We start from the raw sequence: 17,002 nt of genomic DNA on the forward strand, positions 1-17,002 counted from the left end.
TGGCCGCCGCCCTTTAAATTAGCTTGTGCTAACTGCTAGTGCTAATGGTAATGTGCAGACTATTGCAGTAGGAGCAAGCTCAAATCGTGGCACTGGCACCTCGTATAGGCACTTCCTGTGGCAGCTCTCAGGTGCCGCGGCAGCTCTCAGGGGCCACTGTTTTTTGTGGCAAGCTGCCACAACAACTTGTGGCAACTAGAGGTGCCACTAGTTTTTGTGGCAGCTTGCCACAACTTTGCGGCATTGCCACAACTTAATCGTGGCACCGGCACCTCGTATAGGCACTTCCTGTGGCACCAGGCATCAGGTGTCACTTGTTTTTGTGGCTAACTGCCACAAAAACTAGTGGCAACTAGAGGTGCCACTAGTTTGTGTGGCAGCTTGCCACAACCATGTACAATATTTTTACACTTGAATAAACAATAATCAAATACAAAGAAAAACAACTATTTGTGGCATCTGGTGAGATGCCCAGATGCATAGTTTAAGGATGTCAGTAGTCAATGTTGTACTCCCTAGAAGTAGCATTTCCATCATGTGGTTTTTGCATTCATTTGCAAGGTTTCCTTCTGAACCCAGTATTTCTGCACATATTGAAGATGAGTGTTCTTGACCCATTTGGCCACAAGAGGGAGTTTACCTTTGTGTGAGCGCTTTTGTCAGGAGTAAACACTTGCAGTACTGTTTATCTTTTAAAATGTTTTTTTCCTGAATTTATAAATCCACTGTGCAATGTAATTCGTTAGCCTAGCCGTTCATTCATTTTCTGTTTTGATATTGGTTAAATAAATTAAAGATTAGTATTCTGGCTATTGAATATCTATTGAATCAAATATCTGCCTCTTTGTCTAATTTAACTCATCATTCATATTTCTCCAACCAAATCTAATATTTATTATGTAGGACTATTCATTTTTTGGTTAGACTTAAGTATTGTAATGTGAATAATGTCATATAGCCTTCATAATAATTGATATTATTTTGTCAATTTTAATCAAGCCATTCATTTTTTTTAACTCCTTACTAAATCAGACCAAAAAAATTAATTGACTGCTGTAATTGAGAAATAAGCCAGGTATACATTTACAAGTTATGTACAAAGTCTTTATCGGTCTTTAAATAATGCATTTATTAAATGAATCTCTCTTTTTAATTTAATCTCTCCGGATCAGAAGAAATAAACGTTTTAGGTAGGTTTTTATTCATTGGTTTAAACTCAACAGACAAAAACTTTCAAGCTTGTTTTTATTATTATAATTAATACAATCCATAATATCCTACTGCAACAGAACTAATAATAATTAGTAGTAGTAATATTAATGATATGTGCACTGCCACCCTGTAAATTATATGAAATCAAACATTATTAGTTTATGTTCCACATTTGAATATGCTTATTTGTCATTGTCTTTTTTGACTGTATGTAGAGATAATGACATTTGTTTACAACTTTTTTTTTCATAAATATGTACTGTAACAACAGTAAATATTTATCTGATATTATTAAGTTATTTTTTTAATTGGCCTTGCTTTTTAATCTTCTTAAGCATTACTACCAATGGGCTTCTAATGGGGCTCAGTGTCTCCCTCCAACACTCTCAACAGTGCAGCGGACAGTAGGTGTGGATGGAATCACAACCTTGAGTTGCCCTGGTGAAAGAAATTGCCCGTACATAATATAACATCGCCTTGTTATGAATCATCTGATACAGTCTATGAAAGTGTATATAGAGCTTGAATTATATGATATGTCCATGAGCTACGTTTTATGACAAACACTATTTACATAATCAATATTTAAATGGTTACCAGATTTGTCGTTGAACATTGATGTGTATATCTTCTGTAGCGTAGGTTTCCCTTCTAACCGGTAAAGGTAGGCGTTGGACGCCCAGTCTCCACCCAGTCTTAAATATAAATGGTCAAATTATATTTGACCATTCCTAGATTGCCTCTTTGGCGCCACCCTCTTTTCTCTGTCAGGGGGGAAAGGGCTGTTCTGTGCTCTTAATTTTCCCTTTCTGTTACAAACTGTATTTATTTTCTTTTTATTTGTTCAAAAGGGACAATGTACGTGTATTGGATGCCTTGTTAAAAATAATGATAAAGAACCTTGCAAATGAATGCAAAACGACTGACATCCTTAAACTGTGCATCTGTGCATCTCACCAGAAGCCACAAATAGTGGCAGGCAGTTGCCAAAACATCTTTTGAATCTATTCTGCAGCGATGACAGCTGTGGCCACAAATACCTGCCACAGCGGCCTTCTAGACTTGAGCTAAACATTCAACCAGAAAACTATTGTTGTGCCTCAATGACTGTCTATGTACCACAATACAGCCTAATTAATAGACCTGTGTTTAAGATTTGACCAAAGTAGGTTGATTGGCATTTTGATTACAACGGTATTCAACTAATTCTTAACTGAAACCTAACCTATATTGTTAATACTTGTATTCTTAAAAGCACAGCAAAAAATGACACAAGATTAGTTCGGGAAAAATATTTTTCATTATCAAACAAAAAAGTGAAACAAATAAAGTGCTTAAACAGTAGCCTTTTAAAGCAAAACAATAGATCAACACATAAATAAAATTTAAAAAATGAGGTATTAGAAGGAGATCAAAAGCTGGGTAGAACGCACGCCTGGAACGAACACGCGTCTGGAACAAACGCGCCTAGGTCCAAAATCCAAATTTTTTTTTGCCATGAGAAATTGGTTGTGTGGCGTGAGTGCGTGTGAAAACATGCAAAAGCGTGTGTCACACGGCGAAACCATGAGAGTTGGTAGCTCTGATAATATATACCTTACAGGACCTTAAGCAAGTTGCGGCACCGCTCTCTCTAACACAGGCAGATGCCTCAAAAACTAGTGGCACACGAGGGGCAACTCGTAAGTGCCCCAACACCTGAGACGTGCCATCGGAAATGCTGCCTCTAAAGTAGTGGCAGCTTCCGGAACAGCGGCATCTCCCTCCGGCACCGCGGCACCTCCCTCCGGCACCGCGGCATGTGCCTCCAGCACTGTGGCAACTGAGCGGTGCCACAGGAAGTGCCTGTACAAGATGCCGGTGCCGCAATTTGAGCTTGCCCTCTCTCGACTATTGTTACAATTATGGTCAGGTAAGTCCTATAAAGGGTCAGTCATGGTGACAAAATACAGTACGAACTTGAATTCACATGCAAGGCTGGGATATGTGTATGCTAGTAATTAGCATTAGGGCTAACGATGCGTATGCTAGCGATTATTACTAACTGAAAGGGTAATGGCTACTCCTCACTATTACTCCTCTCAACAGTCTGCAGAGTTGGTTTTATGAGAGGGAGGAGGGGACGGTTGGTGATGAAAGCTGGCTTCATCTACGTGTCTGGCTCCAGGTCAGCCAACTGCAAAATTAAATTGCAATAGCCGTGTTTCAACCAGGGCAGTGCAAACAATATGTAGAAATAAAATACTTTGAAATAAAATGTCAAGATCCATCAACAACACTACTAAATACCCATATACAAAGGTTTTCAGCTGAAAAAAAAAGGCTTCGGGTTTTATTTGCTCTATAAATCACACATCACCTTGTCAAGTTGCAGAGTTTCAGTATTTGAATATGTATTTGTAAACTCTGCAGGGCAGTTAGGTCAATATCAATGTGTATTTAGTGACATTATGAGAGAGGGCTGAGCAAACAAAGAAAGCAGTTATTTTAGGGAAGTCAGTACACATTATCTTAGCTGGAACTGAGTATGCAAGGCTTTTGGGAAGAAAAGTTTAGACAGCGCAGCACTAGTTTATCTACATTATCCCTCCCTTATTTTTTTTAAATTGCAATTTCTCAAAGTCGGTGTGCTATCTAATATCAATAGGACACGTACATCTGTAGAATCCCACAGATCGAAGCCTTGTCCCTCTAATCCCTCACTGGAATCACCCATGACCTGTTCACATGCAGTTATACGAATAATATCTCCTAAAATAGTGAATAGTGAACATAAATAAATAATAATTTCCGGAGACACTTGAGTAGGTTTGCCATCAACAGTTCAACACATTGCATGAAAGTTTCATGGCTGTTGTGAAGGAGAATCAGGAGCTTTAGAATGTGCTAGTGGTTTATATAACCTGTCTGCAATGTAAAAGTGTAACTTGTACACATGCTTTATGCGCGGGGCAGACTGTCAGACCCTGCGGCAGTAACATGGGAAGTTTTCTAAAGGGACGCTTGGAATAACTACTGCTTTTGTCCACAGGGGCCGCCAAAGTCAATGCAAAATGAAAGTTCCTCATAGTAGCTTTAAAGAGGAACTGCAGCTATTCAATATTGTCAATCCATGAGCACCATTTGTAACGCAGGCTTTCTGTTGAGAAGACTCTGTCATGTCGACCGCTCTGTGAGGCTGGTGTAAAGGATGGAGAACTCTGCACAGCGGACACTATATACTGTATAGTACTGAATAATATATACAGTATATAGTATATACTGTATACTGTATAACATATATATATATATACATGTATATATATATATATATATATATATATATATATATACATATATATATATATGTATATATATATACATATATATATATATGTTATACAGTATAAAGTAGATTTGTCCTGTTCTAAGTTCTAGCTCATCAACAGCATGATGTGGAAGATTCTGTTGCACCAAACTGCCATCAAGACTGTTATGATATTTCTTTCATTTCTCCCTCCATTGCTGCAAACTAAATTTCCGTTTGCCATTAAGACTTCCCCTCGTGATGTGGCCTTCATAAGCGCACACATCCCAGGATTGTGATGAACCCCCTGATAAGATGAAAAATGATTTTCCTGACTGGGATTATATGAAAGGGATATTGAGTCTTTCACTTACACAAACAGTGATTACTGTGAGTTATGCAGCTCGACTGCTAGATTGCCACAACTCTGCCAGGTGACAGTTGAAGTTAAAGGAGAAATTGCACGTTTATCTTGTTCGGTGTGTTGTTTATTCTACACAAAGGTTTAACTGACTGAAATGCTACCGACAGCCCCTTTTTATGTGACTTGAACCTCTGCCATTTTAGTGTAAGAGAAGATAAACTGTCATGATGCGGTGGCTATTGCTCCAAATGTTTCCATTTCTCAAAAGTGGAAACAGCGTCTGGGGGTTCAGGCGTCTTGGTGGGTGTTTCCCATGACAGCTGTGACATTTGAGAGACGGCGTTGCTAGGATGCGGCGTCAACATCCGCGGTGCTCTATAGACTGGAGCGTGTCATAGCTCTACATAGCATGCAAAAAGAGCGTTCAATATCTCCCCTGCTACACAGTGTTGGTTATGTACCGTAAACAATTCATGATGCAACGTTCAACATTTGGTCCCATCGAGGTGTTGAGTTAGTACCCTCATACAGTAGAAGCTAGCTGGCTTTAAACGTGAGTCCTTTCTGTTTGTTCATGTTACTTCAACCCCTGCCGAGTCGTCTGCAGCTCCTGCACGCTCACTACTATGTGTGTCCTGTGACCGTTGGAATTCAAAGGTAAATGCTGCGGCTGTCAGTAGCTTTGTAATTAAATTGCCCCCAGGGCGCTTCACAGCAGCTTACTGCTCCTAAAAATGCTTAAGATGGGTTAAATTCAGAAGGCAAATTGTTATGTACCTTTGTGTATATGATGATTGGAGTAAAGTTCAAGCTTCATTCTGGCCACATGACATCTATTGCTTCTGTCCATCTGGGGAGAGGGATCCTCCTCTGTTGCTCTTCCTCAGGTTTCTTCCCCTTTTTTCCCTGTGACAGGGTTTTACTATCTTTATTGGGGGAGTTTTTCCTGATCCGATGTGAGGTCCCGGGACAGGGATGTCATGTGTACAGATTGTAAAGCCCTCCGAGGCAAACTTGTATTTGTAATGTTGGGCTATATAAAATAAACTGAATTGAATTGAATGAGGAACTTTGATTTTGTGTTGCTTTTTGTAGCTCTCCGCCTCGAAGCCGGAGTCTGAACCGTAAGTGGGCTGGTTTGCTGCCGGACTCTGAGCTGAAGGAGTTTAGTGAACCTGCACAATATCATTTGATATCCTGCTGAATCCGACCTGGTGACACCGATGAGGAGCATGAAGAATTACTATATAGACATAGCCAGTCATCTCGCTGATAGTCTCTTTTACTTATGTAGGTCATTAAGAGGCATCAGTATTAATTTGACACCGTTTCATAACCAGATACAAGTTCCTCACATTAACTTTAACACAGACATGAAAGTGAGATCGGTCCTCTCATCTACAGTAACTCTCGGCTACAGAGCGAATTAACATATCCCCAAAATTAAGAACTTTTTCTTTCAGGAGATGAGCTATTTTCTTTTTCGTGACCACTCACACATATATTGAACAATCCTATCGGTCACTGTAGAAAAAAAGAAAAAAAAAGTCTGATCAATTTTGACCAAACAAGAAAAGGCTGTCCAAGTAAAAAGAAAAAGAAGAAAATCCGAGGATGAACTGATTTCTTAGAAAACCGCCGTTTGATTTTTCACTTTGAACACTCACTCCAGAACAACGCTGCCGCCTCTCTTCTCCCAGCATATCTTCACTCTGCTGCACTCTTTTTAGCCTCTCATTGTTTGGGCTGGAGGCCTGATGACGCTGATAAAAGATGCAGAGCGTCTCTCACTTCCCTTCACCCCCCCAACCCTTTTTCGTTCTCTCACCACTCCATTTCTCTATATCCTGTATCAATCCATCATATCTCTCTCTCTCTCTCTCTCGCTCTCATCTCCGCTCAACACTATTTTTACACGCCTCTGTCATCCATCTTCCAGAGGACTCGACCAGGGAAGGGAGCCATTAACGCGTGAAGGGTCTCAGAATAGGTCTGCTGATCTGAGAGCGGTGTGTCTGCTGCGTGAAATTAGTATGCTTCCATAAATGATCGTGAACTCCTGAAGTACCCAGACTCATCACAGCCGACTGTAAACACGCACTGGGAACAGCGAAGAGGTCAACCGGAGAGGTCAAAGTGGTTATTACGTTCAAATAAAGACCTGCGAGGTAAAGTAACGCATTTAACTCAATATATAACAGGAACTGTGACGAGCACTCTTCCCTCCCTGCATTATGAATGAGGCTCGCGCGAACTGAAGTGCGCCATCAGGCAGCGGCAGCATACATGCTCCAGGGAATCCAGGGAGGATTTCCCATTTTGTTCAAGACGCATTTTCATTGAGAGCTACAAAGCGTGACATCACACTTCTTGCGGAGGACCTATTGGAGTTATCCTGAACGCATCCTCCCGCGAGGATGTGTCATCGATGTTTGCTGCCAAACCAGAATCTGTTGTGTCTCACGCCCAATAACGACAAAGCGCCTCATCTTATCTCAGTCTCTGCTAAACTCTCTGGACTCTCTTCTTTTCTAGTTGCTTTTCTAGGTGGTCGGTCAGTCGGCTCACACGTCAGTCCAGACTGAAGTATCTCTACAACTCCTGGGTGGATCGATGGTCCCTTATGGATGAATATGAGGTCGAAGTTGTCACAGTGAAACATCTCAATAAACAATTGGATGGATTCCAGTGGTGGAAAGCGGAGAAGTACATTCACTCAAGTACTGTTCTTAAGTGAAATTTTAAGGCACTTTTTTTTTTTTTTTTTTTTCCATTTTCTGCTACTTTATGCTTCTCCTCTGCTACAATCCAGAGGTAATTATTACACTTTTTGTCGTCCGCTACATTTATTTAATAACTTTAGTTATTTTTCAGGATCAGATTATAAATACAATTATGATAGGTTAAGATAATACTTTATTGATCCCTTGGTGACATTCAGGACAATAGTATACACTATTCTGAAATGGCCCATTCTGCACGATGAGTACTTTTGGTACTGTAAACATATTTCAATGATAATACTTTTACTCTTTTTGTTTTACTTTTAAAAGTTGACTTTTACGTGCAACTGAGTATTTGTCCACCGTGGTGTTCACACTGAAACATCGAGATTCTTCTTCCCCCACTGATGGACTGGAAGTGTTGTAAGGATGTTCCTCCTACACAGAGGATGCATCCGCACCACTTTGGGGAAACGCCGCCATGAGACGGACACTTTTTGACTTCTGGGGAAATGTCATGGATTTCCATGAAAAAACACATTTGTGTCAGGATGAATTGTCATAATCAGGTTTGTTCAATACTTTGGTTTCGGGCCCAAAAATTACCGAAACCACCATCTGACAAAGAGGTTTTTTTTGTTGCATTAATGGGAAAGCGTTCTGATTTTCAAATACTTAGTTACAGAGTTTGGTTTTAACCTCGATTGTTGATCAAAATGAGGGTCGGGTTGAACCGGAATACCGACGTCGTCTTCAAATTAACGGTTATCATTCGTTTGTACGGTTTTGTCGCGCACCTTAAGACTTTGATAATTGTTAATGATCATAGAACATTATTTTAAAAGCTCACAGCTGATGTTATTTTTCATTTAGTAGTTGATTTAACATTCTATAGTGCAGCCGACATGTAAACTAACGTGCTTCAGCTAATTAGCATGTGGTAGTTACCTGCTATTATAATATATAATTATCTTCTCATTCCTTTGAGGGTCCCTGTCACTAATTATAACAATAATAATACAAAACCATTATAGTGTTACACAGCATACCGTGACACGGTTGTATTTTCTGTATGTATACCTGTGAAAATATTGCATCGTGACTACCCTGAATGAGGGTACGGGAATGGTCTGAAAAAAAGGCCTCACAAGTGGAACAACATTGTGTGCGTGCGCGTGTACGTGTGTGTGTGTGTGTGTGTGTGTGTGTGTGTCACCATGGCCCTGCAGCCTACCAGTGGTACCACTCCACTGTTGTTGAATCCTCTCTATTCCTTGAGGTACCAATTAAACGACTAATCCTGCCACCCAGCCACCTCCGTGTGAGCGTTGCCTAATGCAGGGACATAAGAGCCCTCACACACGACCCACATGACCGCATACACTCTTTTCCCCAAATTACACTCTCGGTGTCCTCGCCTCACTTTTTTCCTTTCGTCGTATTTCACTCTGTCTCTCTCATCCCTCTGTTCTTCCCTCTCTCCTGCCTCCTCCTCTTTGTTCACTCTGTTTCTTCTTGTCTTCTCTCTTCTCTCTGCTCACTCCATCCCTACACTTAGTGTTTTTTAGCCTTTTCCCCTCCTTCCACCCAAGAACAAGCTTTTAGCACTTTTATCAGAGCCACCTAATGAGGAGGTAGCATGGTGCTACCCTCTAAAGATTGGCAAGGCACGTACACACACACACACACACACACACACACACACACACACACACACACACACATGCTACAGTGTAGTCTGAATAAGAGGCTATGATTTGCATCTAGGCCAAGGCTGCTCCATTGTCAGAGCTCTCCCAGGAGTGCGGCACTGCTTTTATTCCTCATATTCACAATAGGCTTTATGCAGTTGCAATCATTCAGCGTGGATCCAAAAGAGGCGAGGTGAAAAGGAAATATTTGGGGCTAAAGATATAGAGTTACTCGGCTCAATAGAATTAAACAGTAACCTTTTGCTGCATCTCTGACAGGAGTAGGGGAGGTTCAGATGAAAAATGAGTACGGCTTTATTAAGGAAAAGTTCTGAAGGGTTATCGGTAATACGTTTATTCATGTAGAAATCACTTTGAATAATAGCATTAAGCTGCTAATATGTATTCATATATAAGAAGAAGAAAGCTCGGGTTGCAAGGTTGCGAACTCAATAGAATAGAATTGTAAGCTGCCCCCTTGTGAGAAGACTATATTATAAATGGATGCCAGTATTATTATTTTTAAGACTAAATAGGCTTTAAAATAATAATAAATACATAAATGTTTGAGTATCCATACTCTATTTCTGCTTATAGACCCCCCAAACAAGCCAGACACTGGCCCTCTTTAGGAGAATAAGTAAAGGAACTATAATTACTGCCTCATGGTCGCTTTTTTGATCCAATGAGGCATTTGTCTGAAATTGTCATAACTAGCGTATGAATTCTTATTAAAAACATAGAACGGCTGATATTGGAAAACTCTCTCTTCCAAGGTTTAGTTTCCTTTCACTCAGCCTCCTTCCACCCGCAGCCTCTCTATTTGCTTTTATATTTTTATCCTTCACAGATTCCGATAAGGCCGTTCATGCTTCCACTGCATCTCATGGCAGCGTCTCCATTCCTATTCCTGCCTCACTTTAAGTCCCCGTTCAGCTCTGCAGCTCATTTAGCATGCGGCGCTTACTATGTAAACCGCTGCTACAAAGACGGCATGATATTCCCGAGTTGCGCATCTCTTATTGGTTATCATGTAGATTTAGAAATTATATTAAGGGGCAAGCAGAAGAGTTTGAATTCTTCCTCTTTCTTTTATTATAAAGGCGGTCACATATAAGACTCTAGATTTGCGACTTACGAATTCCACATGAAATGGGTTGTTTCACAGAAATAGTAATGTACTACTTGAACCTGCTGCTGAGATTCCACAGCTGCAAGAGATCTAAAAAGTATTTTAGGCGGAAAGTAGAAGGTTTTCTTTCATTTTTTTCCCTCAACAAGGTGAAAGAAGCGTTCTTGAAGCACGGTAACCCTGATGAAGGCCACTGCAGCCGAAGCGTGAGGATTTTCTTTTTTCTTCGAGAATTCTTTTCATTTCTTTTGCTGCTTTTCAAATCATGCAATCCGTTGGAGCTGAAGGGTTGCTGTAGTTTTTATTTCATTTTTTTAACCTCTTTAGTGGATCAACCTTGGACAAAATAGTTACAAGGCTTTATGAGATTTCTGCAGGAGCTGAAAACAAAAAAAACTAAACATAAGTGCTGTTTCAGACAAAATTGCTTTTACATCCACGTCTCAAGCTGTCTTATGAAAGATGACAGCAAAACCGTGGTACATTTTTTGATGTTACCACACGTGCATCTAAAAGTCTTCACTGCATTCGGACTAATGATCGGATGATATCATAATGATGATATGTTGTGTTTTCTCACCTCTGGGTCGTAGTGGTTTACAACTGGTTAAACTATTGGACATTTAGTCCTGACAGGGACTAAATGTTTCCTTTCTTAAGGTGTAAACCAATAAAGAAAACGGTGTGAGAAAAGTAGGTTCTGTTGATGGTGACATATGATGTGAAAGAGCTGAAGCTGAAAGTCTGGCTGCTGAACCAAAAAGAAATCTGTCTGGAGGATCGTCTTCACATTCTGTACTTTACTTTTTAGAATGATATTATTAGTATGTAATATTTGTATAGAAGTCTTAGGAGGACATCTTTGTCCTCTGAAGGCAATACGTGTTCTTGTTTGTTCAAATCTTTAAAAAAAAACTTGTACAAAAAAAAAAAATCCATCAAAATCTATATTGCCACTAATTATTGACACATTCTTGTGTTTTTTTTCATACTTCAGTAGCAAATGTCTCAAGGATGCTGGCGACAGTTAGCACTGATGGATAGCTAACGTTAGCTTGAGGGCGAGGCTGCTGACTGCCTACAGTAACAATACAGTATCCAGCCTCAACTATATATCAGCCTGTAGCTCAAACAATAGAGCATTAACCCACGAGACTCAATGTGATTCAACCAAAGACGTATTGATGTCTGGATTACCGCGAACGCTCCGGTTCAGACACAAAAAACTACTTTTTAAACATTCGTATAAAGCAAAAGTTTGTTTAACGAGAGATAAATGTAGACACGCATATAATAAGACCTTCTGTTTTCCATCCGCCGAGGGCTGATCAAATATGTCACCTATTTTCTTTTAAACCGCTCCATAGCAAACATGGTTATACAAGGCCATCCAGATGCTGGGAGCCTAAACTGTGACATGATTCTTATGTCGGCAAAATATGCTTACACTTTCTTTCCCCCACCTGACATGTAAAAGAATAGTTTAACACAGCTCACGGTAAACAGCAGTGTCAAGTGTTGTCAAAAACACATCTAACAAATATGAAGAGGTCTTGTCATCCTGCATTCACACACCATGTGACTCGATGTGGAGCCCTCACCCCAAAGTAAAAAAAAACTCCCCCACAATATTGCAGACTGTGTCACCGAAGCTGAACGTACTGTCGGCTGCCTCCTCTTCCTCGTGTTCACGAACATATCTCGTGCTGCTCTGCTGCGCTCCGCTCTTCTCTTCTCTCCTCGCTTGCGCTCCGTTGCCTTCTCCGATTTCCTGACGCACCTTGGTTATATGTGCGACTGTCAATACACGTGTCCCACAGCAGCATCGAGCCAGGAAACTTGGTCAACACCCGGACGAACATATTGCTGTGTGCATTCATTTTCAAGTAAAAAAAAGAAAACAAAGAAGTTCAGAACTGGGGTTTGGAGGTTTTCGGATGTCAGCAGCAGCATGTTAGCAGCAGAGCAGATGCACTCTCTGGAGGTTTTTTATTGTGAAAGCAGCTGGTTGTCTGTCAGTGTCCTCGCTGTGTTTCTGCTGTCTCTGCAACACCTGTGACTTGTGCAGGGACCCACACACACACACACACACACACACACACACTAAACACCCTGCACCGCTGCACATGACGCCGTCTCTTTCTTTTTTTAACCTCACACTCTCTCACACACACTCAGACAACAGCCAGATGCTGCCTCCTCCCACCACAGCAGCAGGAGCAAGCAGAGAGGTGGAGGTGTTTAAGCCCTGGACACAGGCCAAACACACACACACACACACACACACACACACACACACACACACACACACACACACACACACACAGATGCAGAGTCATCAAGGTAGGGCCGGCCTGCAGTGGTGGTGGTGCCTGATAATTGTATAAAGCTGCATGTGAGTGTTCAAGAGTGTGTCCCTCGCTGTGTCGACACAGTCACAAATTTCATTGAATAAGTGTGTCTAGAGAAATTATTTTGATGTACAGTATGTGGGAGCAAAGACTGAATGTGTGTGCTGGGATCTGTCAGCTGGATATAGAAAGTGTGTGTGTGTGTGTGTGTGTGTGTGTGTGTGTGTGTGTGTGTGTGTGTGTGTGTGTGTGTGTGTGTGTGTGTGTGTGTGTGTGTCACACAGTACAAAGCAGACAAGTTGTCGCCTCTTACTTTTTTCGCTATTTTTGGGGCTGTAATAGTTGTGATCCAGGAGTTCAGCTGAGGTGAGAATCACAGCGACACTCTTTGCGAGATCCGTAATGAAGCCTTCAGGGCGTCACAACGCAGGACTGCAACAACCTCGTCCTGATTAATCTGATTTGTCTGAATTAGACTGCGGCGATCAATCCCTCTCCAGTGACAGTGATAAATCAAAACTGATGAACCGCTCCATTCGTAGGCAGCCAGACCCGCCAACGATACATCAGCTCTTCGTCTCTCTTGTGTAAACTTAGCTTTATAACAACCGCTTTGCAAAACTGCCTTTTGCTGTCAAGAGTCGAGACAAGGCAGTCGTAGCATAATGTTTATTGTCAAGCTTCTTCCTCCCAACTCATCAAATACTGACGCGTGGTCAGTGGCCCTTTGGGCGGGTCGGAGGTGTCCAAAAGCTTGTAACCGTTCTCTTCGTGTCCTGTGTGAAACCAAGTAACTTACATACTTAACAAGCGTACTTAATTAAGCTAAATAACGTCCTCATTTTAACCCAAACCACGATATATTCCTTAGCCTGACCAAGTACTTGTGTAAAGTAGTTTTATTGCATAAGTAAACCTCGAAGCTAAGTGATCCAGCATTAGAAGTCTATTATGAAAAGAGACAGCAGGCTTGCAACAAACGGAAACTGTACGTTTCCTGTCAACAGAAGTTTATTTTGAAAAGACACTATTCATGTAACGAGTGGAAACTAACACGCGAGAACGTGTTGGCGCCTGGATGACATACACAGAGCGCCTCTGTTAAGAAAGAGGAAAAGCGGCATGTTCATATGAATAATATGGACTTTTATGGTTTTCATTGCAAAGTGCTTCAAGTGCTTTGTATCAGGCTCAATTTGAACAGAGCCATCTGCTTCTGCTTTCTCCACCGGCCCTCCTGTTTTCTCTTCCTCTCCTTAACACTCAGTCTGTACTTCCTCAGAGACAACTTAGCCAACACATTCGCAATGAGGGGAAGAATTAGCAACCAATTACAGTCAGATAGACTCAGCTTTAGATGTGGATCTTGAAGGTTATTATAATAATAAAGTGTAATGCTGTCATTCATTGAAAAATTGTTATATCCGAAAAATCTCTGTGTGAGATTACTTCCTTCTGTCTCTCCATCATCATCTTCCCCTCCTCCTCTTTTCTCTTTACAGTTTTTTCCCCTTATTACTCCTCTCAGATCAGATGCAGTGTTTCAAATGGATGGATATAACACAGCAGCGGTTCACCCAATTCATGACCGCTTTTTCATTCCCTGTTCAATCGACCTCCCCCTCACCCCCTCTCAGTCTAACTCGCACTGCAACCTTTGCTCTCAGAGAAGTGAAGATCAGCAGATGGTCTCTTGGCAACTGCGGAGAGAAGTCAAAGGAGCAAACAAATAGATTGAATTAGATTTACCCAGTGAAAGGACTTGTGCTGCACTGTCGCCGCATCTTCAACAGCTATTTTCAGAGCTGTCTGTTGAGATAATTATTAGTAAAATGATGGGAGCATTCGCTATAGTCCGGATAATCAAGCGTTCATGGGAGATTATTGGCTTGGGTGCTTCATGCTCAAGGTGTGAATTTGAGAATTGATTGTATTTATAGCACACAGGTGGAAAGTTCAGGAAAAAAAAACTTGACCCGTTCCTCGCGTACATTTGCTAGTTGGCAAGGAATGTCTGAACACTTGGGCTTGAGCAAGAGTTTCCAGCCGTGCTCGTGGTTACTAAAGCACTGCGGTGCTCTTTGGGCTGTTTGACCCGATGATGGCAATAGATGAGAAGTTAGCAAATCCCCAAAGTTATGACAATTCATCCTGAGGTGAACATGAATGTCTGGACCAAAGTCATAGAGACATTTCACTCGAAACCACAAATGTCAACCTCACGATGACACTGAAATAAAAGACATCATCTGGGAACCATGAAGATGTTGTGCAGATATTTTACAGGAAGGATGGAAGGAATTCAAAAAAGTGTCCTTCTGGGGGCACTGAAAGAAAAGTCAGCGGATCGTCAAAGTCAACGAGTTTCATCTTCTGGGGATCATGGATGTGCTGTTTGGAAGAAAATTAGGTGTGAAAGCTGAAAGGAACAATTTCTATTTGCAAGCCTTTTTTGAGTCTTACGTATTATACATAAAGGGGACGGGACACGTCATATGGCATTATACTGCGTTGTTTGGAGCTATTATTTCTGAAGAAAAGTCAAATAGATGAAGGTGTAGGTAGAATAATTTCCTCAATGTAATTGTCAAATTAATTCTGATATGTGTCTGAACCCGTCTGCAAAGAATCTGTACCTTGATTCTGTCTAAACTGACAAAGTGCACATCTACAATTTAATAAAAAATAAAAAAGGTAATTGTAATTTTATGTAAGAGCACTATACAGTAACGTTGCCATCATTATGCAAATCATGAACCCTACCGACAAGCCAAGGCAGAGTAGGGTAGATCCTCGTGGAATGCACTTCAACATACAAAAAAACAACATTCATGCACATTTATTGCTAGCGTGCGTACCTTAACATCTGGAGACAGGTCAGAGAAAAAAATGTCTGTTGTCATGTGTCCCAAGTCACATCTGAATCTGTCCACGTGTCTTTTCCCTTCAGGTCGTGGGATGAGTTCCATGACTGCGCCAACATGGCGATGGCCGGCTGTCCGGACGAAGCCGCGGCGGTCTGGGAATCCCTCCGCCAGGAATCCAAGAAGATGCAGTTCTCCGGAAACCTGTACGACATGTGCTCCAACCGCGACGACCATGCGGTGGCCGCCGTCTCCCCGCGCGGCTCGTCCACCCAGGAGGAGCTCAACCAGGAGTCTCTAAGGGGCCGCGCAGATCACCTGGCAGGCGACCGCCACCTTCTCATGCTACTGTCTCCCCTGCTGCTGCTGTTGTGTTGGATGTAGCTAGCCTAAAAGAAATGGGACTCGTGTGAATAGATATTAACTTTTGTGTATTTATTTATTTCCCCCCCGCCACAAGTCCGTAGACTTTCCACTTAATTTTCCTCTGCTCTGCCTAAGGGTAGAATATTTCTAACTGCATGTTCAGAGGCCCGACAGTCCTTTTGATGATGCGTCTTTAAAAACTGACTGTGCTGTTTCATGCATATTCTCTGCCTTTTAATTAGTCTCTCTGTTGGAAACACACACAATTCATACAGAGATGCACAACCACTGTACAAAGAGAACTGAAAACACATGCATAGTTAAACAGACAGCAGCCTCATGTCATCTGTCTTTATCCCCCATCCCTCTGCATCTAGTTTATCTAGTTCTTGAGTGTAAGAGGGACAAAAGAACGTCCCGCTTGATGAACCTGAAAACAAAGTGATGAAGAGGCCCGATGTCACGACCAGCTAAACTTGTTCATTCATCAGCTTTACAGCGTGAAGCCTTTGCTAATTATGTACATTTAACACAACTGGCTTGCTTGCTTGATGGAGAGAAGCGAAGAGAAGGTGAACTTTTGCACGTCATGTTTCTAGAAGTTAATAATAACGCGTATGACTCATCGGTTTGACCCCAGTGCTGCAAGAAGTCTTCAATTGGCGAACATTTCAACTCCCATTGGCTTCCCTCTCTAAACGCAGCCTCGGTGGAAGCCTCCCTTTCTGTGACCAACGACAATGATTACCTAAAGAAATATGAATAAGGAAAGAAACCTAAGCGACACTTTTTTCTTTCTTTCGTTTATTTTGTTGATTTCTTTGAAGACATTTGGGGAGACATTTTGAATTTGACACTTGGAAGTAAAGCAAGATACCTGCGCCCAACACACAGTAAATACAGTTAAAGACACAGTGAAATCTAATCTTACCTTGCTAGCTGTCAAATATACATAAAACAAATACAAATTCACAGTATCGGGGTGCTAAGCTAAGCTAGCACCAGCCAACTTC

General features: G+C 41.4%; 1 protein-coding gene across 1 annotated transcript in view; it reads left to right on the forward strand.

Moving 5' to 3' along the window:
- Positions 1-16,007, forward strand: part of nrn1la (neuritin 1-like a) — a gene marked incomplete at both ends in the record, with an annotated part of 51,916 nt that extends 35,909 nt beyond the window's left edge. Inside the window, one exon of the mRNA XM_079223858.1 lies at positions 15,710-16,007. Within this exon, the coding sequence (XP_079079984.1) occupies positions 15,710-16,007 (298 nt within the window). The remainder of the gene's footprint in view (positions 1-15,709) is intronic.
- Positions 16,008-17,002: the final 995 nt, after the last annotated feature.

Source organism: Taurulus bubalis (genome assembly GCF_910589615.1).
Source record: "Taurulus bubalis genome assembly, chromosome: 9".
NCBI classification, from domain to species: domain Eukaryota; kingdom Metazoa; phylum Chordata; class Actinopteri; order Perciformes; family Cottidae; genus Taurulus; species Taurulus bubalis.